The sequence below is a fragment of the Manacus vitellinus genome, unplaced genomic scaffold, assembly GCF_001715985.3.
Source record: "Manacus vitellinus isolate BGI_N305 unplaced genomic scaffold, ASM171598v3 scaffold_5_pilon, whole genome shotgun sequence".
NCBI lineage: Eukaryota > Metazoa > Chordata > Aves > Passeriformes > Pipridae > Manacus > Manacus vitellinus.
In genome coordinates, this window is record NW_021940682.1 from 40,513,053 (window position 1) to 40,538,212 (window position 25,160).

General features: G+C 36.2%; 1 protein-coding gene across 1 annotated transcript in view; it reads right to left on the reverse strand.

The window, feature by feature from the left end:
• Nucleotides 1-25,160, reverse strand: part of DOCK4 (dedicator of cytokinesis 4) — a 154,063-nt gene that overhangs the window by 122,536 nt on the left and 6,367 nt on the right. The window contains exons 4-8 of the mRNA XM_018080173.2: nt 24,809-24,864; nt 23,304-23,400; nt 21,505-21,653; nt 20,075-20,159; nt 18,294-18,445 (exon numbers count right to left, since the gene is read on the reverse strand). Coding sequence (XP_017935662.2) covers nt 18,294-18,445; nt 20,075-20,159; nt 21,505-21,653; nt 23,304-23,400; nt 24,809-24,864 — 539 coding nt within the window. The remainder of the gene's footprint in view (nt 1-18,293; nt 18,446-20,074; nt 20,160-21,504; nt 21,654-23,303; nt 23,401-24,808; nt 24,865-25,160) is intronic.

Below are 25,160 nucleotides of genomic sequence, written 5' to 3' on the forward strand. Positions count from 1 at the left end.
TGTGTGGCACCATGCAAAATTGAATAAAAATAAAAAAGTCTCTGTTCCAGCAGTAACAATACAGCTTCTGAGCGCTGAAGCCTGAAGTGCATTGGTATGCATCAATACAAATTTGGCCTATACAAGGTGATTCTGAATTTCACTACTTTATCTTCAGTCTGTAGAACAATTTAAAAGTAAGACATACATACATACACACACACCAAACTTCACTACATTTTTGTCTTGAAACGATAGATTTGTTGGTTCAAAGAAAAATACCATTCATAAGCTATCTTCATAGTATACCTATTAACTGGCAAATAGGAAATTTAATTGGGAGTGTATTCTATATTTAATGAAGCTTACATTCTGCACAGAGGTACATCTTTTGAAAGCTTCCTACTCACTATCCACTACAATACGAAATTTTCAAGCTCTGCTTATACTCACAGACCATGAGATTATGATTCACAACACAGTGAAAAGCCAAAGACTTTTGTGATGCCACAAAGAAATATACTGATTGCAAAATATATGTAATAGTTATGTAAATCTAATTTCCTCATTTGAATTTGAAATTTTGTTTCACTGAATCACAGGACCCAGTGGTGATAAAAAAGCAAACTGAAAACAACAAGGAAAAGAAATCTTAATCCTTGTTTGATGCTTTATAATACCTCTTTTTACTAGAAACATATGACAGTACCAGTTACAGCTCAGATTAAAATGGTTATCTTTGAACATTTCCAGAGAGCAAATGCAAGCAGTTAGACTTGCAAGATTACAAGACAGAAATGGCAATGTTATATCTAAGTACCCAGAGCATGTGCATTTATATGCTATTTCAAAGGATTTATATAGAGACAAACTGGTTAGAAAAAGTGCTAAGGAAAGTAAACAGTCTTCATAAAACAAAATAAAGACACAATTCCCAAGATCTGAAAGTTTGACTTCAAACAGCAGCAAAAACCTCAGAGAGTTAAATCTAGACCTAGTATCTTATGGCACAGCAGTTTTCTCAACAGTCAGCTACACATACATAGATACAGCAAATACACACAGCAGTACCCCAAACCAGAAATACCTCTCCTTTGTATTAAAACGATTTGATTCTAGTTTAGATTTTAATGAATTTTTTATGAGCACCAATCTCACCATTTAAACATGCTGTACACATCTAAACTCAGCTGTCTTCCCACTGAAAATAAGGAAATAACTAATGTTGGAGAGATTAATTTAAGAAGGTCAGCAAGAGATTTTTGTACTATAACTTCCTGTGTATTAGCAGACTAACAATGTGTTCCAAATCTGCAGGCTTAACAGACGCATTTTAAAGAAACACAGCTAAAAATTGTTCTGTTTTCATATGTGACCCCTATTTCCTTAGTATTAGCAGGAAAATATTACCAGTCACATGGTACCAGTCTAGACAGATCGCTTGCTCTATGATTTATAAACACACATCAAAAAAGAACCAGCCAGATTTATACCACATGGCATATCCTTGTGCCAAACTATGACATCAAATAGTCATAGTTCTCAGTATAGTTCTACTTTCAGACATCTTTATAGATGCTCTCTACTTAAATATGGCTTAAAAGTGATTTCTAAAGTAAATAATGAGAGGCAATATGAGAATACTGCTCATAATTTACCAGCTCAAGTTTATCACATTCCAGAACACTGTTAATGGATGTTCATTAGGAACTTGAGTCTGAACTGACTTCATTTACAGCTAAAGGCTCAGTGACTTCATAAAACCCAGATCAGATACAAAATGTTACCCTCATAGTTAGTGGTGAAATCCAGAGAAATGTGGTACAACATATCATAAATTACTGAAAGATCATAAAGCCTTAAAATATATCCTTAATTAGAGAATAACTGAATGATAAATGTACCAGCGCAACTTAGCAGTACCAGCTAATCCACAGTAAGTCAGTCCCTGTATTTTACCTGTTATGCACTTAAAAAACCATACCCATATTTCTAACTGTAAAATGCAAGGCAAAGAGCAAAGGGGGACAGAAAAGGAAGAATGAGTACTACAAACATAAGATGTCAGCCAATTTCAGATAAAGATCAAAGCATTAACAGTAAAAAAAATAAATAAAACAATCAAAGCTTATCTTCCTGTCCCCTAGCCATGCTGACAACATCGGAGAAGAAGAAGTAAAAAATATTCAAGTGCTAGCTTTATGCAGTGGAACCCAATTTTCACTGCTTAGCTGTACAGCTAACAAGGAAAAAAAGGAAAAGAGAAAGCAGAAAGGGAGACTGGAGGAAAAGAAAAACAGACTTATGTAGCTGAATCAAACTCCTCCTCTCATATTGTTTTACCTCTTTATTAACTGAAGACAGCCTTGAGAAATTAATTTCTATTACAGTTTTTAAGAACACACCCTACATTATTTAGATATTTCCACTTGTATTTTAACTAAAAGAGGGCATCACACATTTCTCAAAAAGATTTAGGAAGCAGTAATTTTAAATTATTTTTCATAAGAGACCAGGAGCCAGAGGAAGACGATGCAGGTTAAAAAACAGAATACCGGAATCTATCAGCAAGTATTTACAACTAAAGAAAAAACATACACCAGAGGCTGGAGCTTTCAGTGAGCTTAGTCTGCCACCACAGATAAACATTTTGCAGCATAGCATTACCAGTGCGCAGACCTACAGATCCTTTAAGCTGAATTACAGTCTTGATTATTATCCTAGTCCCTGACTGAGGTAACAGCATGGATACAAGAAGATTTGCAGTATCTTTCTCCAAAGATGGAAATTAAACCTAAAGAGAAGGGGAGGAATGGGTAAAGTGAAGGAAAACAATAACATTTAAGAAAATTCCCCTCCTTCCACACCACCTTGCTCCCTATGTTTTCATCATCATTTGGGGATTTACAAGCAGCAAGTCTGTATTTTTGTACCAACTCTAACATGCCTTTTGCTGGTAGTCAGGGCAACTGTAACATGTTCTTAGTGAGATGATCTGTAAACCAATCATAATACCACTGGTGTTCAATATATCCCATGGTTACCTAAATCTGGCTCAAGCATGCCATGGCTGGTGCATATACTATTCTAACACATTCATTTCTGAATGTAACTAATTGTTTAAGCTCTACCAGCCACATGACAGGTCAACTGTTCCAGTTTTTTCATCATTGCATTTAAAACCAATTATTTCTCCTGACAGTTTTCAGTTTTTACAATACAATCAGTAAGAGGGTTATTTGTTAATGTATATGAGAGATATATTTGGGCCATATTTTGGCCATATTGATCACCATAACTGGTCTACTCTGGTCTCAAATCGATAGGCCTGGAGACACACCATCTATAACGCAGCTGTCTCCTTTGAGAACACACGCAGGATCACTCTCGAGGAGAAAAGGCAACGCAGAAAGAACCGTGTATTGCAGAATACACCATCTAAGGAGTCTTTCTGCTGTGCCTTATGTAATCGGATATGTCTGTCACGTATTGGCCTCATAAGCCACCAGCGTGCCTGTAGCAAATGTGGATAGAGCCTTCCCAGATCTTCGTTCGCGAAGCCCAGCCATGATGATCATGAGAGATATAATCGATACCACAGGTTTCTCTTGCTTGGGTTGATTTGTCTGTTTTAAAATGGCATCTATCTACAGATAAATGCAGATCAAAGATTTGCATATATATATCTATACAGATCAAAGATCTGTATAAGTTAGCACCCTTACTCCAACCACAGCAAACAGAAGGTATTCAAGAAAGAATCTTAGAACAGTAGATAGGTAGGTACATTTGTTTCAATGAATATGGCTCTTCCTGAGAGGAACTGAGCTACATCATGAAATACAACTAATTTTGAGCACACCCTCACACCTGAGAATAACACTTTTATAACTTGTTGGTTTGAGGGCTGTATTGGGTCTGGCTGAGCTGGAGTTCATCTCCCCATAGCAGCCTTCACAATGCTGTGCTTTGCATTGGTAGCCAGAAGGGTGTTGATAACAAACCAGTTTTGGCTACTACTGAGCACAGCATCAGTGTTGTAACATTCCTTCCTCAATTGAGGGCAAGATCCTGGGAGGGGACACAAGTAGGCCAGCCAACCTAATCAAAGGGATATTCCATACCATATAACATCAGCTCAGCCATAAAAGCTAAGGCAAGGAGCAGCAAGGCAGGCATTCATTGTCTCCAATGGCTGCCTGCTGAGGAACTGTTACACGTGCTGAAGCCCTGCTGCTTGGGAGTGTCAACCATTGCTGCTCATGGGAAGTAGAGAATAAACTGTGTTATCTTTCACTTCACTTTTGCGTGCACAAGCTTTTTGCTTCTGCTTTAAACTGCCTTAACCCAACTCAGGAGTTGTTTCCACCTTAGTCTCTCCCCTGTCCGCTGGGAAGGGGAGTGATAGAGCGGCTGGGTGGGCACCTGACATCCAGCCAGGGTCAACCCACCACAAGGGCTTATGAAAAATATAATTAAAAGCAGGCTCAGTCTACCCATAAAATACAAAATCAGACCTTTCCAAAAGCATTTGCTTGCTAGACTACAGCTGTGCCTCTTTTTAGAAACTCATTCCTACCTACCATATCTACCTCATTTTACTTATTCACAGATGCAATTCTTTTGTTGCAAAATCCCATGCAGCATCTCCCAGATACCTGCTGAATAGGATAGTCTAGGGAATCAAGCTGAAGCAAATATGCTTGCTGGAATGCCAACCTCTCAAAAAATACTTGTAACATTAGCCTGAAGGAAAATGTTATTTTCCTGCAATTCAAGAATAGAAGGAGCAATTTATCAAAACTGTCTCACTAATGACAGTGAATTACACAGAATTGCACAGTCAGATAAAACAAATGACTTGTAAAAACACTATGGTTTAACCCCAGCCAGTAGCTCAGCCCCCACACAGCCACCCACTCACTCCTCCACAGTGGGTTGGGGCAGAGAATCAGAAGCTTAAAAGTCAGAAAACTCATGGGTTAAGATAAAGACAGTTTAAGAAGTAAAGCAGAAGCCACACACACAAGCAAAGGAAAATAAGGAATTCATTCACCACTTGCCATGGGCAGGTAGGTGTTCAGCCATCCCCAGGAAAGCAGGGTTTTGTCACAGGTAATGGTGACTGGAGAAGACAAATGCCATCACTCCAGAAATACCCCTCTTCCTTCTTTTTCTTCCCCCAGCTTTATATGCTGAGAATGATGTCATATGGTCTGGGATATCTCTGAGGTCAGTTGGGATCACCTGTCCCGGCTGTGTCCCCTCCCAACACCTTGTGCACCCCCAGTCTCCTTGCTGAGAGGCAGAAAAGGATTTAACCCTGTGTAAGCTCTGCTTAGCAATAGTCTGGCATTACCAATCCTGTCCTCAGAACCAATCCAAAACACGGCACCATACCAGCTACTGTACAGAAAATGAACAATGACTCAGCCAAAATCAACACAAAAAAGATATATTATTAAAACAACTAAACCTCTTAAAGGCAGGACAAAGCTTTTTGATCACCTGGCAATGAAGGGTAATATAAATTTGTAGAAAAGATCTTACAGAAACTACCACGAGGCCAAAACATTTGGTAGGAGGATACAGCTGTGCCAAACACCCCTTTCATACATTCTTCCCTTTACATGAATCATATCTGTTTATATTACTGTTGTTGATGAGTATGTAAAACTGAGCCACAAATTGAATTAGTTAATTGTGAGGGATAAATAAAATATATATTTGCTATTAATATATTGATATTGATATCCCTGCCCACTGGAAGGTGAATGGAACTAGATGATGTTTTTGGACTTCTTCTAACCCAACCCATTCCATGATTCTATTGAAAGCTAAAAAAATTAAAAACATTAACAGGTACAAAGGAGAAACAGGATAGATCTGTAGAAACCTAGCATGCTAACTCACTGATTTTGACATTTCCCATTGGTCCTGGTATGTTCCTGTCAAAAGTTTCTAAACACAAAGCAGTTTTCAGGTCAAAACCAGACTCAGGGAAAGAAAAGAAAAAAAAAACCCTCACACAATAAGGTAAGCAGCTTGAATACCCATGGGGTACCTAAGACAATGCAACGAATAGGGTACATTGACTGACTGGGCCAGCACTTCAAGGTTCTTGCCACTGACATGGAAGAACTCCACAGCAGGCAGTTCAAGACACTATCCTCAAGCAAAAAGTACTATTCACTTGAGACAAATCCTTCACATCCCAGTTTGACTGGGACCAAGAAACAGTCTTTAGCTAATCTCCACTAATAATTCCTATGTCAAAATTTCTCCGCATCTAGGATTCAAGTAGAGAGACTTTTACTACTACACTACTCCTGCCAAGAAAAGGCTGACTGACCATGTATGCCCCAACTATATTTCTGCACATAGGAATCTTTCTGCTCACAATGAGTAATTGGAAAAAATTACGCACATTTTCTGAAGGGAAGTTTTGGAAGTTTCTGGAACTTCAGGTTTCTCTTTTAAGCTGCTTTTTATAAGCCTGTATCTACACGTCAAATACATTCTTGTCCACAAGGGTAAATTACCACGTGTCTTAAACAAAGCCAACAATGAAATAATTAAGCCTGCTTATATATTGAGTGTGTGTACATATATGTATATATATATCCCAATATGCAGGATTATTTTTTTTTAAATTAGCAACCACATTCACAAATGCACATACCAAGTTAGCCATCTAAAGGGGTATTTTTATTCCGTATGCATAAAGAGCAGTGGTAAAAGAGCAGCTCTCTTGCCAAAGTGGCCTTTACATTTCCTTTGAGATGTGTCAACCCTCCTGCTAAAATCAGGACTATCTCTTGAATGAGCAAGAAGTAAATAAAACCAGGCTGGCTTTGTTTTATCTTGCTTCTGAGGAGGGACAAACCTGAGTAATAAGTGGCTAAACTAGAATGGAGGACTCCTTTAAGAGTCTGCTAGCAAGAAAAAACAAGATGCTTCATCTCTCCTGCATCTATGAGGTATAGATACATACATGCACTGTAGCACAGTTTTAATACAGTTCAAGATTAGATATTTTTGTAGACACTGCACAGGAAATTGAAAATAACATTGAGCTACTCTATGCTGTGATCCAGTAAAAGTGCAGTTATGCTTTTGTGGAAATACTATAATAGAAAAGTAGCCCTGAGCTAGTTCATTGCTTCTGGTTCCCAGGGGTTGTTCCCTCTACCAGAAATCCTGTCCTGCTTAGTAGGCAGGAGAAAGTCAGGACCCAAGAATACTTCAAAACAAAAAGCATCCATGGATAATGTGGAGGTATCTGACCAATAATTTTCAAGGAACAATATTAGCAAAGTGAAGGTTACACATGCTAAAAGTATTATTTTAAGGGCAAAAGGCAGAGTAGCCTATCACCTAATGATAGATTAAAAGTTATAAGGTGCACCTCGATGGTGTGTTTATGTAGCATACGATATGGCATTGTAATGGGCACACATTCATGTACATGAATTTTTATACAGAAAAAAAGTTACATTGCTGGAAAAGTACAACAAAGTCCAGTCTGAACTCTGCCTCTCTAGTCAGTGTTCAAACCCCCCAGTTCTGTGCTCTTGGTCCCAGGTACCTGTGTCTGACACACACTTCAAACATATCCTTCAACAACTGGAAAACACCACATCCACTTTTTTCCCCAGAATGATATCAATTCTTATAGATAATGGTAGAAACAAACTCCTCTTTTTATGAAGGGTTAATTATTAATAGAGGTTCTCAATTTCCATGACATTCAGAAACACAAAACTTAAACATCAGAAAATCAGATATAGAAGAAGAAATCACATACAGGAACAGATCTGAATATCAGCTAATGTGCTCATGCAAGTATGTTCACATATGATAAATTATTTCTCCTTCTCTCTCCAGCTTCTGTATTTGGGATACATTGCACCATCTAAAATTATTTCCAAAGCTGGATTTCAAGTGCCCTCCCCATCATTTCCCAAATCTAATTTGTTCTCTTCTCTGATGTTAGAATAAAATAAAGAATTAAGTGTCTGAAAAGAAGATGGAAAGGAACAACAGATTCACACATTGTAGACCGGGGTGTGCCGGTGGACACCAAGTTGAACATGAGCCAGAAATGTGCCCTTGTGGCACAGGAGGCCAATGTTATCCTGGGGTGCGCTAGGCATAGTATTGCCAGCAGGATGAGGGAAGTGATCCTTTTCCTCTCTACTCAGCACTGGTTATACCACACCTGAACATGACTAAGGAACTAGATAGAAAGGCTGTGAAAGCTGGAACTGTTTAGCTTGGAGAAGGCTCAGAGGGGATCTTATTAATATATCTGAATATATCTGAAGGGATGGTGCAAAGAGGACAGTCAGGCACTTTTCAGTGGTGCCCTGTGAGGCAAGGACATAACCTGAAGCACAGGAGGTTCCCCCTAAGCATCAGGAAACAAATTTTTTACTGAGAGTGTCTTACCAGGCCTCGCCCCCCAACACGACAGACTCAACAGCAGGGAACCTGCACCTCCAAGCTGCCGGAAGGAAAAAAAACGAAGGCCTTTTCTCCTTTCTTCTTATAGCCTGGCTTACGTAAAAATCGTAGGGAATACTGGGCAAATCTGGGCCCTTCCTTGGTTACAAACTGGTCACCAAGGAAGGCCCAGACCAAACTACCACAGAAACTTAAAAGCGATCTGGACATGATTGCAGGAAACCAGCTCTAGACGGGTTAGACCAGATGACTGCTGGACTTCGCTTTCAGCCTCAACCATTCCATGATTTTGTGGTTATGTGTAAGTACCACATAAAGGCAGCACAGATATACAGCTGGGTCATTTGGGTGTTTATGGAAATATGGTTCTTAACAACATTCTTTTCCATTTTCCACCTCTGCAAGTTAGTCACTGCCATGATGCAAAATTTTACCACTTGTTTACTTGCCCTGAAGTTTCAAATGACTATAATTAATAAACAGCAACATGTGACTTATTCTTCATGAGCCAGATGGCCAGGGTTCTTCTCCTGTACCTTTTTAATAACTTCTGTAGCCTTGCACTGAGTATACACCCTACAGCTTCACAAATATATTCTCCATCTCCTTTGGGGTCTAGTGATCAGCATGACTTGGAAGCAACAAAGAATTTAACTATTCAAGCCTCCTGCTTTTAGAGTGCTGATGTCTGGAGTATTGATCCTAAGTAAACCAGATACTAAAACTCAAGTGTAACCCACTCACATATTTAAAATAATATTGAACCTTTGAGATCTTGCTCAAGAGAGGCCATAAGGATATCTTTGTAGAAAGACATTTTGTATTGTCAGCAGTGAAACTTCTGTATAGAGGAAATGTATTATCAGCTTGATTCAAGAGACATCCAAGCCCTTCCTTGCTGCTGTTAACAGCAATAGTCACTTGGGTAAACTTTCATCAGAGGGATGACTAAAAGTCGGGTTTTTTGAGCTGTGATAGAACAGAGCAGGTCTCAGGTTTAAAGATGCCGATGGAGGTTGCAAAAACATGTATTTAAACGTTCACTTACTATACCAAAATCCTTTAAGATTGTTGTAGAATAAGGGAGGGAGGGAGTACTTGTTCCTTAAAGGGACAAAAACAGTATTTTTTTTCAAATATTTAAAAATTAGAACACTGAGTAGTAAATATTTTGATGAACAAAATGTGGATTTCAGCTTTGGGCAAAAGATTTAACTGAATTAAATTAACAGCAAAACTGAAAGAAGAAACGCATTAAAAGATTGATGATGTGTACATCACTAAACAGGTAAGACTGAGAGTACAGCAAAGGAAGGGTAATATTTTTATTCCTTGATATGGTCTTGAGTTTACACAATCATTAAGGATATAACTAAAAGCTCACAGAAAAGAAAATGCAGTTGGTTTTCACTGGCCTTGGATAAACAGCCTATTCCTCTTTTGCTGTTTAAGAATCTGTGCTCATTTGAGAGCCATATAATAGTTACAAACAAGGTTGTTCAAGGTGACAGAAAAAGGAGGATTAGCATGCCAACTTATCTCCATTCCTCAGACAAAAGGGGCCAGAGGCATCAATCATTTCTGATAAGATGCTCATATCATATTGACACAGACACAAAGTGTATATCAATGAAAGGAAATCTTAACACACTCTATCTTTCTGAAGCATTGCCTTGAAATTTTCCCATTAATAGCACTGTTACATGGAAAAAAAATATAACTTTAAAAAATTGGTTTAGAAAAGACAATGCTACATACAAACTGTTTGTTATATTGCAGATTTAAGAATTTCTATAGCAGTATGTTGGCATAACACAGATGCACAAAGTCTACATAAATGTAAAGGTCAGCAGAGCAACTGGGACTGTGAGCAGAAGATGATGCAGCATTCTTACACAAACTCATCAATGCCAAGAACAGTCTGCAATCTGAATTAAACACATGTAGGTAGCAACCTAATATCCTCCATTCCATTTTTCATAACACACTACCCAGTGTTGCTAGTGTTTTCAATATTCTCTTAAAAAACAGTCAAGATCTCTAGACTTGTGCTACAAATATCAATAGTCTACAGGATCTACACTGGAAAGGTAGGCATTTCCAAGGACGTTGGGATAACATGATTTTTTTAACACAGTCATCTGGTAAATGTTTTCTTCGAGATTTTTTTATTTTCTTTTTTTTTTTTTGTAGCAGCAGAGTATTCTTACAGCAAGAAATAAAGTTAACACAGCCTCAGTGAATAATGCACACTGTCTGGAAAATAGCTAAGCTGTTACTTTGTCCCTTGCAACTTGTTAAACGAATTCTATTAAAAGCTAATAAGTGAGATCTTTCCAGGATCTGATAAAAAAAAAAATCAATACATTTTTGATTAAAGGATTGGTGTTCTTAGAGCTCCATTGTAAATGGGCCCCCTGGCTATACTAAGGTCATCACTGTTGCAACACACTGCTATATTGGGTAAATGATATTAGTATCTGTGGAGGGAAAGCACGTAATCTCACCTTTATTTCTCTGAAAATCTGCCACTACAAAACTGGCAACTGTGTAATCTCTTGAACTATCTATTACTGGCTTTTTAAGTGTGATACAACTGCAGAAAGAGAAGTTTGTTTCATTAACTTGTGTGCTGGTAAGAGAAAATAATATCCCCAAAGCCAGCAATCATCACCACATTCACACACTTCAGTACTCTAAATATTGGGAATCTAAGCATCTTTATATTCCAAGGAACAGAAAAATCTCAAAAACTTCACAAATCTGATAAATGAGCACACACAACAACTGATTTATAAAGCAGCTAATAAAGAGCATCAGAATACAGGATTGTTGCATTGTGCTCAAGTGTTGCAAACACACATTTCTAGTCTTCCTTTGGAGCTGTAACAACAGCCTATCTCTCACCTAAAGTTTAAACTTAGCTATTTTCTCATTAAATGCATCTCACATTAAATCAACTGCATTCAGGTGTCTATAATCCCTTCTAACTCTGAAATAGGTTTTGTAATGTGATTGTAGTGGCTAAAAAAACCCAGTTAACTCCCAAAGTAAAGTACAGCAGAGTTACTCTATGCTTACAGGATTTTCTCCCCTTCAAACTATGACTCTGTAATATCCATCTTACATACACTATCTTACCTCATCTACATCATCAGGTCAGTTTGAATCAGGTGCTTTTGAAGAAAATCTTTTGATCATCATCACATTTTGATTCACAACCCAGAACAGTCTAAGCTAGCGAACTGACTTTCTTCTGCATGAAACCAAACTAGAACATATGCTCTTGCCACTCGGTCCACACAAACACACATTCAGTCCACGGTAATCCTTAAAACATTTACACAGGTTAACATTGGATCCAGCATGAACTGCTGCTCTACAAATCCACTCCTACTGGCTGGCAGTACTTGCCTAAGGAGACGGCCGTCTTAGACTTTCAAACTATTCATCTACTTACAACTAAATCAGATGATATAAAAACAAATTTGCAAAGCTCTATACTAAATTGGTAAGCCCTTATGATTTTGCTTTTCTCAATCACTTGCTGAGCATGCCAAATTCCAGATTTTATAAAAGCATTTAACAACACAAAGTCTGGATCCATACAGGGTATGTCTGAGCTCACATACTTTAGGAACAAACTAGGATGTTGTACAACCCTAAGTAGACAGTAAAAGCTCAGCCATAGCCAGGAAAACAGGACTGAACTGAAAGACAAACAAGCCTCAAGAGATGTGATCATGGACCTCTTTCATTTTCCAGCTACAGTAATAACACCATTTTAAAATTGTGTGAGCTAAAATATTTCCATCAGGATTCTAATAGTGAAATTAGTTCTAAAAATTAAAAGTATCAACAAGATAGCTTTTTATTTTCCTAAAGAACAAAAAAACCAAGGAATACACAAACAGGACTTGTGACCTTAACGGAAATAAGAGAAGAAGAGGAATGTAAGGCTCAAAGACATAAAACAAAGAATTTTATTGGGACAAGTCATATGGCTGTATCATGTTAAAGCAGTGCCATTCACAACTTGCTCCACACCCCACTTAGGGGTTATTACTGTTCTAGGAAAGGAAACTGCAGAGCAGAAGGAGGGGGAGGCAAAGGGAACATGATACCAGAACACACCAGGGAAAACTCTAGGAATCATCAGGGGCTGACTTCAGCTGTTTATTGTTAATTTAAGAGATAGCAAAAATCATTCCTAGCAGCTAGTTTAGCCAGAAAATATGGATATATACATATGCATACATATCAAGTGAAATTAGCATGCACCAGTTAAGTAGAAAATGAATTACTTGCAACTGTAGTCTTAATGCATCAAGTGCACAAGCATGTCATCACTCAGATTTAAATACTTTATTTAAATAATATTAGTTTTCTTGCTTCCATACAAGTAGAATATTTGTGTTCAAAAAAAGACTTTTAAAGTGTGAAGAGACATATTGGACAGCCATATCAATATAGAAATGGTCTGAAAAACAGTATTTATTATTACTGTTTATTAACAACAATAATAAAGTCAGAAATAAACCTGTATTTTATTATTACCTCAACAGAACTGATGTCATTGTGGACACCAACACATTTAGAAACAGTTATTTTTAACAGTAATTTCCAGTAACAAAAAGAAGTCTGGAGAAAAGTACAGTCCCATACTATGCCCCCAAAATTGAAAGTGATCCTAAAAGAGTATTTACCTCTAGCTTAGTAAAGTTGATAGAAAAACATCCCTATTGCCAAAGTGGGTGCTGGTCACACTGAGTCAGGTGCAAGCTGCTACCAATCCAGAGAAATCTTTAGCTAGGAAGTCTGAAGGTTGAAAAGAACCCTAAGCATCACTGGTTTTGTCACTATCTGACATCAGATTTCTTCTCTGTGAAAGTCACTGTGAAATGCATTTCAACACCAGTTTTTCGCATCTCACTAGAAAACATATTATTATCTAATTCTCAGTACATGTAGGAAAAATTAAGAGCATTTATACGTGTGATAAAGATGAAAAATTATTTAATTTTGAATATAGTGATGATCTATTCAAAACACTAAAAGAATACTAAGACACATTATCAAAACCAGAATAATTGTTTAATGCTTTTATGGCTTTAATTTCCATCTCTTACTTATTTTAAAAAGTGCTATCCTAGAAATGCACTGTTAGGTCACACAGTGAGAACACCAATTTATATGTTAAATTAGAAGAATACTCCTTAAACATATACGTTGCCTACTACAACACAATAACAAAAGAGATAACACACCATGTATTCTATTTTAACAAAAAAAAATCAGTATATACTGAAGCAACAATAGTAAATTTGTACATATATTTATTACTTTTGATCCATCTACCCTTACAAATATTTTAAGAGCAAATTCAGAGTGCTTTTTCTTATGGATTTTACTCTTAAGGGCTACTGCCAAAAAGTCAGATAACTAACACTGAGAATTTATAACCTTTATGACTTTGGTACCAACTCTTTCTGAACTTTAAGTCTTAAACTTTATTAAGATCTAAAGTAGTGAAACAGAAAACAAAAAAGAAATAGGATGGATTCAGATCAAAATTGCTTCAGGGTATGCTGAGCAGCTCTTTAATCAATACAATCTATGGATTCTAAGGAGCCATCCAAAATGCCCTAAAGAAGATGCAGACATATCATCAGCTGAACTGCTTTCTAGGTTTTGCTGACTATAACTAGGTGTCTGTAGACAGTAACAGGAGCCTAGAGATGCAATTCACACAAAGACCTTAAGTTTAGATGTCTTTGGAGCTGGATTCCAATCCTAAAGTCCATTGATTCACCACGAAACCTTCTAAAATTAGACAAAAAGGAAACGCTAAGCATTAGCATATGTCTTAATCCTGGCATCTTCCTCCTCACTGCAGAAAGATACCTCCATCTACACAGATTCCAGAGCTGATGACATGTCCACTCCTCCTTCTGCCACCCACCTGAAGACATACTTGTATTTTCTTTCAGGACTAATTCTTGTCTAATAACTACACAGAGAAACAAAAGATGATGAAGAGGAGGAAATGCTAAATTTAAATACAAAGCATTTTGAATTTTTTTTTTTAATTTATTTTTTAAATAAAGAGGAACAAGAGTGCAGTACAATTGAAGAACAGATTTATATTAGTAGGTTGGGATTTTCTTTAAGAAAACAAAGATCCATGACCAATTTCTCACTCTGCCTTTGAATATTTAAACTTACATTTTCTGTCTTCCAAAGAATCTGGGACTGTCTCCCAAGCAACAGCAATCTTCATTGTATAAAGTGTAAAAAGAACAAAAATTACTACTATTCTCCTTTTCCTCCTCCGGTTGTCTTTACAAAGACAAACCATGGCTAACATTGCATCACGTTAGAATCCAGTCCTGCCAAGAATACTTACTGAACGTAGTTCTTGTGGCAAAACATATGGGTCACAAGTATTAGAGACAAGTTTTGGGTTGACATTCATGGTCATAGTTTTCAATTTGGTATCTAATTTTTTTTCTATTCTATACACCCATATTCTTTTAATCTGTTCTTGGTATGTAATGATGTTATATTTTCTTATTAGACACTCAATTCTAGTCCCACTAAGTCAAATGCAAGAACTGTTAACACACTGTGTTTTCTGCTCATAACTTGGTTTGTCTCAACTGCTATGGCACATTTTTTTCAGAGAGAATCTGTAACTGTACAATAACAACAAAAAGTTTCACTAGCTTTCATTGCTCAGTGACTGTTCTCTTAGTCCAATTAGTTCTTGAGAAAACTACAGTTTTACAATGGCCTAAGGACAATCCTATTCTTGCACTTTAACAAAAATTTCAGCTATTAGACAATATATTCCCTATGTTATGAAATACCTTCTTTTCTCCTTGTTTTTCCAAAGCACAGACTTTTCCACAAGGTATTTTCATAACTGAAAATAACAGATATTTTCAAAACAAAGGAAGAGCAACATCAAACCCTTTCAAAGTATTTGACACTATAGTTGATCAGAAAAATCAGAAACTGCAAATCTGCCAAGTCGCTATCCCAGAATGAAATTATTTTCTGCATGCTAGTAAAAATTACATCCTCTCATCACTAATGTATAAATACTCAAAATTTAATGAGCATATTCTGTATAAACTCTGTAACAATATACAGATAGATTTATGCAAATACATTGAAAAAAAATGTCACTAAGAAAAATACCACAAAATATCCTTTATACACTGTGCTTCTTGCAGGCCAGTACCCTGAAGAAGCCAGGTGAACTGTGAGCTCAAACATACTATGTTTCCTTCTGAATCATTTTGGATCAGAGGATCCTACCCAGAGAATGCTTTTTCTAGCACTAGTCTGGAGATGCAACTACTACCTCTTTTGTAGATACTTGCCCCAACTCAGCATCTACAATTGCAACTCAGTTAAACTGCGATACCTGAACAAATATTTCTGTTCAAACAGTGGAGTGCATGAAACTGATAAAACAAAACCACAACAAAAAAAACCAACTAACTAAACAAACAAACAAAAAAAAAAACCAAAACACAAAACCAAAACCCAAAAAAACAAAAGGCTGTAAAAAAAGATATCCAATCATTTAAAAAAAATCAGGTAATGTTGCTTCTAGTCCTCCAACAATCTTTTAAAGCTGCTATTTCGATTGTATCCATATGTACTAACAAAAATTATACATTGTACCATACTGTTGTGCACCAAGACCAACTAGCTTTGGTTTAACACCATGATAAACTTGTTAAGTCAATTCTAGGTCTAGACCAGACAGACCATGTAAATCTCCAGCGTGGACACCTCTGAATTCCACAGTTCATTCTGTGATACAGGTATACCTTGCATTTAATTTGTTACTGTAACAAATTAGTTCATTTGTTACTCTTGGGTTCAGCTTTTTCAATATGTTGAGAGGTTTCTGTTTGTTTCTTTGAAGGGTTTTTTGTTGTGGGGTTCTATCTTTGTTTCATTTGCACATTTGCAAACTACCATCACAAAGCTTATCCTGTCATTCCACGCATGCCTAGAAGGCAGTTCAGATTTGTAACAACACGCTTCTTCAAGGTTTGCCAGTAATGGGATGAGGAAGTTCACACAGTAAGCAGCTGCAAACAGGCACTGGAGTCAGGAATCAATAACTAAAGGTCAGATCACAGCAAGAATGTGAGAAACAGCTCTAGAATTTGTGCTTTCATGTAACATGAAATCCAATCCATTTGCTTTCATACCACCACTTCTGCCTTAACCTTGTTCTCAGCAATCCATATCACCCCAAATTGTTTTCTGTCAAAGTCTGCAGCTCTCTCCTAAATCTATCACCTGCTGTGGCATTCACTGGAGTGAACACAAATGATGTGTCTTGATGCACATTTAATCTTCAGAAACGACAATAAACTGCATTTTGGTGACTACTGTCTAAATTACAGGCCAGAATGAAATATCAGTATTTAGCAGCTAACACTGTAACAATAGCTGCATATATATGATCTCACTAACAGTAAAAATTAATGTACTCAGTACACCCTTCCTTCAAAGCACTGGTTAGTTATCTTGCCTGCGCTGCAAAGCACAGACAGAATCTTGTCAAATTCAGCCCAACTTCCACATGGGTCCCCAGATTCCTATTGCCATATGTAAGACAACAACCTGTGGGAAGGACTCACATGGGAGAATTTCATAGAGAACTGTCTCCTGTGGGAGGGACCCCACCCTGGAGCAGGGGAGGAATGTGAGGAGTCCTCCCCCTGAGCAGGAAGGAGCAGCAGAGACAACATGTGATGAACTGACTGCAGCCCCCATTCCCTGTTCCCCTGCACTGCTGTGGGGGTGGGTGATGGAGAGATAACCAGGAATGAAGTTGAGCACAGAAAGAAGGGAGGGGTGGGGAGAAAGATCTTTTAAGTTTGGGGTTTATTTCTCATTATCCCCACTGATATGATTGGTAATATTAATTTTCCCCTAGTAAAGTCTGTTTTGCCTGTGATAGTAATTAGTGAGTGATCTCTTTCTGTCCTTATCTTCACCCATGAGCCTTTTGTTCTATTTTCTCTCCCCTGTCCAGTTGAGGAGGGGAGTCACGTAACAGTTGTGGTTGGCTGGAGATCAGGGTCAACCTACCACACCCATCACCCCTGCACAACCACTTAATGGTTCAGACTTCCTGGCATATTCCTCAAACAGAACTTATTAGGTTCTTGCATTAACTGTGCTCTCCTCCTGTGCTCTTATTTATTAAGTGCATAGCAGTTTCACTACTGATCACTCCCATGTTTTCTGTTTTCTCTCTTGGCCAATCTTCTGTTGAAAGTAGAAATAAATACTAAATATTTAAAAAATCAAAGGTTATCAAGACTCTCACAGAATTTGAGCTCTAGGACTAACAGAAAAAGAATGGTTCAGCTCCCAGCTGAAAAAATTGGCCAAACAAACCCGAAGTGGATGTGATATTGGGTGAAACTTCATCTCACAAATATGACAGAGCAAGTAACAGTTCAAAGTTCTGAATGTGCACTAACTAGAAGAGAGGAAAATAGATACCAAAAAATGACCTTTAGGTCCCAGCACTAACATTTATTCTGTATGCATACATGTATATATATTCCTATATAAACAAAACCAACTGAAAACTGAAATAGATAAACAAGACAGCAAAATATACATTTCTTTAAACCTAAAATTATTACACATAACAACTGAATTTCAGAAAGAAGCAAAAAATTCTCTTAAATCAAGAATATCTTCTTATTATTTCTTAATGTGCAATTTGGTACCTGGGTCAAAACATACAGTATATATTGTAAAACTTATGTAAAATCAGTATTTGAGTAAAAACCATATGGTACCTGATAGGTCGATTTTCTTTACTGTCAAAGAGTGAGAAGATTACTTCCAGTTCCTCTCCCAGATTGGAGCACATTAAACTCTTCATCTGAACAAAAAGATGATGGCTGCTAGCAGGTACTGGTGTGTCTTTTTTCCGATGACGATGTTCCATCTAAAAATACCACAAACACAGAGGCCATTTTGAATTAAAATCTCAAAACAAAAAGGGGTAAGAAATGTAATATAGAGCTACTTTCTTAATCGAAATTATTATTTTTTTATTCAGTATTTATTTCTAATAGGTTTTTGGTTTTTTTTTTAATCTGAGAAGAAGAACACAAGGAAGTTACTTTCTCAGTGTTGCACCACATCATAGTTATCTCTAGGAGAAAAACAGTAACCTCTAGAAGTTTACCTTTTTTCTACTCTGAAAATTCTCAGACACTTTAAAGCTTTGTGCTGTAACAATATAGTATTTCATAGCTGGTTTAAACAGTTAATGATCTGATATTCTAGTTTTCAAACACATAAAAAATGCTTTTGCAGAAGACTAAATACCAGTATTTTAAAATGGAAAAAGTAATCACAGTCATATTTTACAACCTTTGGCAAACTGCTAAATAGAAGCTAATAAATTATTTTGATTTGACTTCATAGTTCATACCTTCAGCATTTTAATCACCCATTAAGAGCAGGAAAATAGTAAGTTGTACTATTTCTCTCTTACATCATACCAAAAATAATTTTAAACTGCATTGTTTCTAAGCTACTTAGCATTAATACCAAGGTTATCTTTTCCCCCCTTTTTTATTTTTGGAAGTACACTCCATGAGTTCCATTATTAGTGTTCTGGGTTATTTGTCCTCTGTAGGTTTCTTCTTATGTTTAATGGTTCCGCACTGTATTTCATCTAGTGCTTCAACAGGATTCCATAATATTGCATATGACTTTGAAACTACTCAAAGGTATACTGATTCTAGCATGTAGATTTTATTATTAGGCTTGACATTACAACTTATCAACACAAGTAGTTAAAAGTTTTAAAAAATATGTGACAATGATACTTCAGGGGGTTTTTTCTACTTAAATACAAAAGTTATCATAAATACAATTTAGTTTAAATGAAAGCTTAAGTCTTAAGCACATAAGGCTCTGAAATGTGTATCTGTAACAGCTGCAGCACTTAAATATGAGCCAAAGCCTACATAAATGAATTGGCAAGTTTTCTTAGATCTCACTGGAGATTTAATCAGAATAAGAAATATCAGTGCTGGTTTTAGTAAATCAAGATGGGCTTTCATACCCAAAGGAGGGCTTTCCTATGTAATTTAACTGCTATTTACATTAATATATTAGAAAAGACCAAGAGCCCAGTGTGATTAATTGTGACAATACTCGTACCACGAGAATATTATTATATTTCCACAAATCTTGTCTAAACGGACTCATGGGCCAGGTAAAGCTCTAATGAAAAAGAATCTCATAAGCTTTTATTGATGATTAAATTCATGTTAAGAGTCTCAATTTTAATGATATATCAGGAAACAAAACTTTTAACAAATAACATGTAAAATAAGCACATGTGCCCACACAAATTTGATACTGAATCAAAGCATCTCATATAGATGTAGAGATGACATAGGCATTCAAAAAATATTTCTTTCCTCACAGTAGAACTCATTACGTTATGAATCACGAGTTCATTGGATCAGAAAAGGTACTTCTGGTTAAGTAGAGAGCTGCCATCAAACCAAGAGTATGTAATTTAATAGCAAAAGTACTGAGTGTTACATTCACATACCAGCCTGTAGAGCTCAGTAATGCTGATCTCTTCAGGATCCACCATAGCATATTCTTTTCTTGGAACTAAGTCAAGTCCCAGCTGTCTGTATGAGAAATGGAATAGCAGTAAGTAATTTCTACATTCAAGAGAAACAAATTAACTCTGCTTCTGATTATTTTTTATTTCAATAAACAATGTTCATGTTAATTGGTACTCTACAGTTGACTTTGGTTTTGGTTTCATGTATTTTGGTTGTATTTACCATTCACCCTTTCTCCACTTTGCAACACTAATGGAATATAAATCTGTTTTACATTGTGGACGATGTACAATGGATATTTCCTTTGTACTATAGTGAACACTGTACAATATGAATGCACTAGTACCATCAATTTGAATGACAACCAAGGAAAAGAAGATAAAAAGAAAATCCATCAAATGCCAAAACACCAGCTTATTCTTAATTTGGACTGAATGGTACCAAAGATGCTTGCCTCTATCCTCTGAACAAAATAAGGAAATGAGCTTGAATCAACAGGAATAAAATTTATTTTCAGCACAGCAGCAAGCAATAAATATTAAGAACGCATAAGAGGCAGTCATGCTGAATTTAGAAAAATTTGGAATATTAGAAAGTTTTTCAAAAATATGTTTTAGAGAGCAGGAACTGACCACTTCAAAAACCTTCACAATTCCAGTCAGTTAGCACAAAATTCTAAGCAGACAGGTAATCATTCACATTTAGTCACAACCTTTTCACTATGGTAAGTATTAGGTGTCAGACAGGCATAGCATCCCCTGAAATTCTACTAATCTAACAATATTCTACTATTGAATATTATTACATTTCTCCATGGTTTAATTGTATAAATACAGGCTAAAGAAAAGACTTTGGAAACAGCACCTAAATGCCAAAAGGTGTTTCCTTGCTTAAAAAAAAAAAAAAAAAGGAGAAAGGAGTAAGATAATACCATTTGTGTTAGCTTGTATTAGTTATTCAGATAAAAGAAAGATGTAGAGCATAGTAGCATGACATATGTCAGAGATACCCAAGCAGGAATGAAACTGTGTGACACAAGTTAAAAAAGAAGCCATGTCAGCCAATATAGTATTAGTTAAGGCACAGCACTTTGCTAAATGCATCATACAGGCCAACAGCCAAGTGTGTTTTAAAATGATTTAAAAGGCTGCTGCAGATATTCCAATGTAATTCTCTTATAGACAGTATCACTGTTATGTAAACTACACTGATATAAAAAAAAGTAAAATAAAACAATTAATTATTTTTCACTGTTAAAACATAGTGGACAGAAAAATAATCAAAGTCCATTAAAAGAAAGGTAACACGTGTTAGAATTGTTCCTTATTTCAGCATTCTATAAATCAGCCTCAAGCGATGGCCTAAAAATCTTATTACATTATTTTAATTTATTGTTATATTTACTCACTCATTGCCCCAATCCAGTCGAGCAGTGATGTGTCGCTTGACATCCTTCATTCGATCATGGGTGAGGTGGCCAACAAGGACCTGCCTTCGCAGGTCTAGGATTTCATTCATTATATGCCACAGTCGGTGAAAGAGATCCCCCTCATTCCTCTGTGAGACAAAAATATAATTGCCTCTACATCACCTGTCTAAGGTGACAATCCTAATAAATACAGATATAGTAAGGAAATGAAGAAAACCCTTTCTTCCCCCTACTTAGTCTTTTTTCCCCTACAGTACTGTGACCATTTTACCAGCACGTTTGTGTGTGTGCACATAAAATCATTTCAGAGCTTACCGCACACCCTGTCTCTGCACCACACTCATTCCAGCATTTCACTCCAACTCCTTATGTCTCATGTTAACAGAGTCTAATGTACAAGACAGATATGACAAAAATTCAACAAAAAAGTTGTTTCAGTTGTTTATTCCCAGAGCATGTTCATTCTGCGCTGCTGTGTCATCCAAACTGAATATATGATCTGTAATTCAAGACTATTTGAACTCATGCACCTAAAGGGTAGAAAAGGCAATAGCTCTGAGCATTCAGCTCTGAACCATCGACTGTTAAAGTTCTTTTAACTTTTTCCTGCACTGATATAACTGTACACACTACCATCTAACGCTAAATAAATAGTATCATGCAGATAGAATCTTGTCCAGACAGTCCTTCTTCATCTAACTGTCAAGTACAAGAAATTACGTGAATATAATTGCTTTAAAACCACATCCTCCTACTCTAATTATATACCAGCAAAGGGCATAAACAATTTCCCATAAAAGAACTTCTGTTTGGGAAGAATCTGTAACTCTTCCTTCACCAATTCTAATTTTACTTGATATAGTTTTTCCGAGAACCTTCAGCTTGAGGAAATTATTACAACCTCCATTTATGTGATGCATCACACAAAGTTGAAAAAACACTCCTATTCAGATTTGTTCTGTTAATTCTTGCAATAAACTCTAAGCCCATATCCCTTTTCCTTGTTCCTAAGAATAAAAGGCATTAAAAACAAAGCTCAGCTCCTTCTCCTGCATTATTACTATGAAAAGCTCAAATTCACTTAGAAGGACCATTACTCTCCATCAATAACTTTTATATTCCAAGGGCTCTGACAAATTGCCATTTGATAAATCTACTCTTTATTTCACGTTCATTCACTTCATAAGCTCACTAAAATGGGCATTAATTTATTGTTTGTCTTGGCTTTCTCTCTGGAAAGAAAGCAAGCCAGGGTATTTTGAATGTGCAATAACAGCAGTGAAGAAAAATGCTGCCAAAAAAAGAAACAACTGCCACATGCAGTAAGAACAGGAGGGAAATACGAACATTATAAGTAACAGAAAACCAAAGAAAAAAGGTCCTACAAAGAGCCCTTGAATTAGAAGAAACAGACAGAAAGAACTTTGTAGGAACATTACAGATAACTAGACACACAGTACATTTTCACAATTTTCCATCAGACACTAGCATACAGACATTTCATTTCTACAGTTAAGAAAAATTGAATAAATAGTAATTCAGGTGCATCTTTGGTCTTGGTATCTAACAATAAGCTCTACTGAAGTAAATTATTCATGTGAATACAGGAGACATGCTAATGTTTAAGAACAGCATGAAGCTCAAAATAAAATTTTCAGGTTAAAAAACAAACTGACTTTTTTTCTGAAATATATACTTCAACTAAGCTAGAGCATTTAAACAACAGCATGTCTTTTGAGATGGCATTAAATCAAAGAGATATTATTCAGGGTACTTGCCACATAGAGTTGTTTCCACATTGTTCCCCAGTCTCTTAAAGTTGATGTCATTTCTGTAATAACAGAATCTTCTGTTGGAATAACCATTTCAAATTGTCTGTAACAGAAAAACACATGATATTACACAAGCATTATTAATGCCATTGAAGTTACTGATATGTAGACTTCGTCCTGCCAACAGTGATGTCTATCAACGTACATGGGTGCTCCTTCAGACCATGACACTTTCAATTTGTATATTAATTTCATCCCCATGAAAAAACTTGGGGTGAAAATAGTTTAATCCCCATGCAAGGTTTGGTCCTAGAGAAGTTAAGGTGAGTTTTTTTGCTATGAGATAATCATGTCAAAAACAACTTTCACAGCATAATAATTCCCATTGTTTCCAATTGTTGCCACTAGCTTTTCATGCCTGGATTACTTTTTTCATGATATCTTGTCTCTCTTAGGAAATTAACATAACAATGTGACAGCCCCTGGCCGTGATGTGTGGTAGGGTGTATGGCCTGAATGGGAAATATAAACTAACAAAGAAAATAGAGGCAACAAAGACTGAACTCCCTGCAAGTACTGTCATGGTGTCCACTAACAAAAATTATTTCTCCTTTAAGCTTTATTTTATTGTGATGGTTTACAATTTTATTTCACTGAACCTTCAGTTTTAGCTACAACCACTTTGTAAGAAGAAAGCATCCTAAGGCATGACAAACCGCATGTGGCCTGAACTCCATAGCAAACAAGAGTGAGTTTAACAGTAATGTAGGGACATTTTCACCTGTGGAAATGAGACTTTTTAAAATATTATTACAATCTTCATGATTATTTCTGCCCATTACAAAAAAAAAGACCTTCTACTCATTCACTCATGTTCCCAAAATAAAGGTCACATACAATTAATATTCAGGCATCCATTTATTATGAGAAATGTCTTTACATAAAGAGGTTTTAAACTGTTTTGTACCAGTTCCCTATTAATAAGGATACAATGTGAACACTCACAAATTAAGTAAAACTTTGGAAAAAACTGTTGAGCTAAGATCACTGACAAAAGTTTTTTAAAATTGATACCATCAAAGTAAGTATTACACTTAAAAAAAAAAATTTCTTTCAGTCAGAGCATTTGATTTCCAAAACAAAATTTTAAAACTCATCTTAACCAATTATTCTGTTTTTTATCAACTCTTCTAAAAATGACATCAGTTTTTGTCAAAAATAAATATTGGCTTTTTATCATCCAAAGAAAAGAAGTATAGGAAAAAACATCTCTATTCATTTACAGTTTTAGTGAAATATTTTGCCATTAAACTGATACATTATTTTTGCCTTTTCAGAATACATCACTCCAATTTTCTGACCATGAAGGAGTATCAGGTTATCTAAGGACAACCATTTCAAGTCCTGTGGCAGTAAGCTGAAGTTAAGATATCATTTCTTTGTAATCAAAAGATCTTTGATACAAGTAACTGATCACATCTAAATATGTGAAATCAGAACATGTCACCTACCCTTTGTTCTTAACACACGCATTCTTCAAATGAATGTAGTTAGATGGAAATATGCCCTGAAAAATAAAACCGTTTAGGTAAAAGAAGTCCCATTACATGAGTTCAGCATACCATTTTGTACCATTCAATATGCAAATGCATGCTGAATTGAAAAAGTCCTCCAAATAAGTAACAAAAAACACACGCAAGGAAAGAATGCAATAAATACTCCGTATAGCTCTAACAGAAACTAAAATGTCATATTCAGTAGAGTTTAAATCATAGAATCATAGAATCAGCTGGGTTGGAAAGGACCTCTGAGATCATCAAGTCCAACCCTTGATCCAACACTGCCATGGTTACTAGACCATGG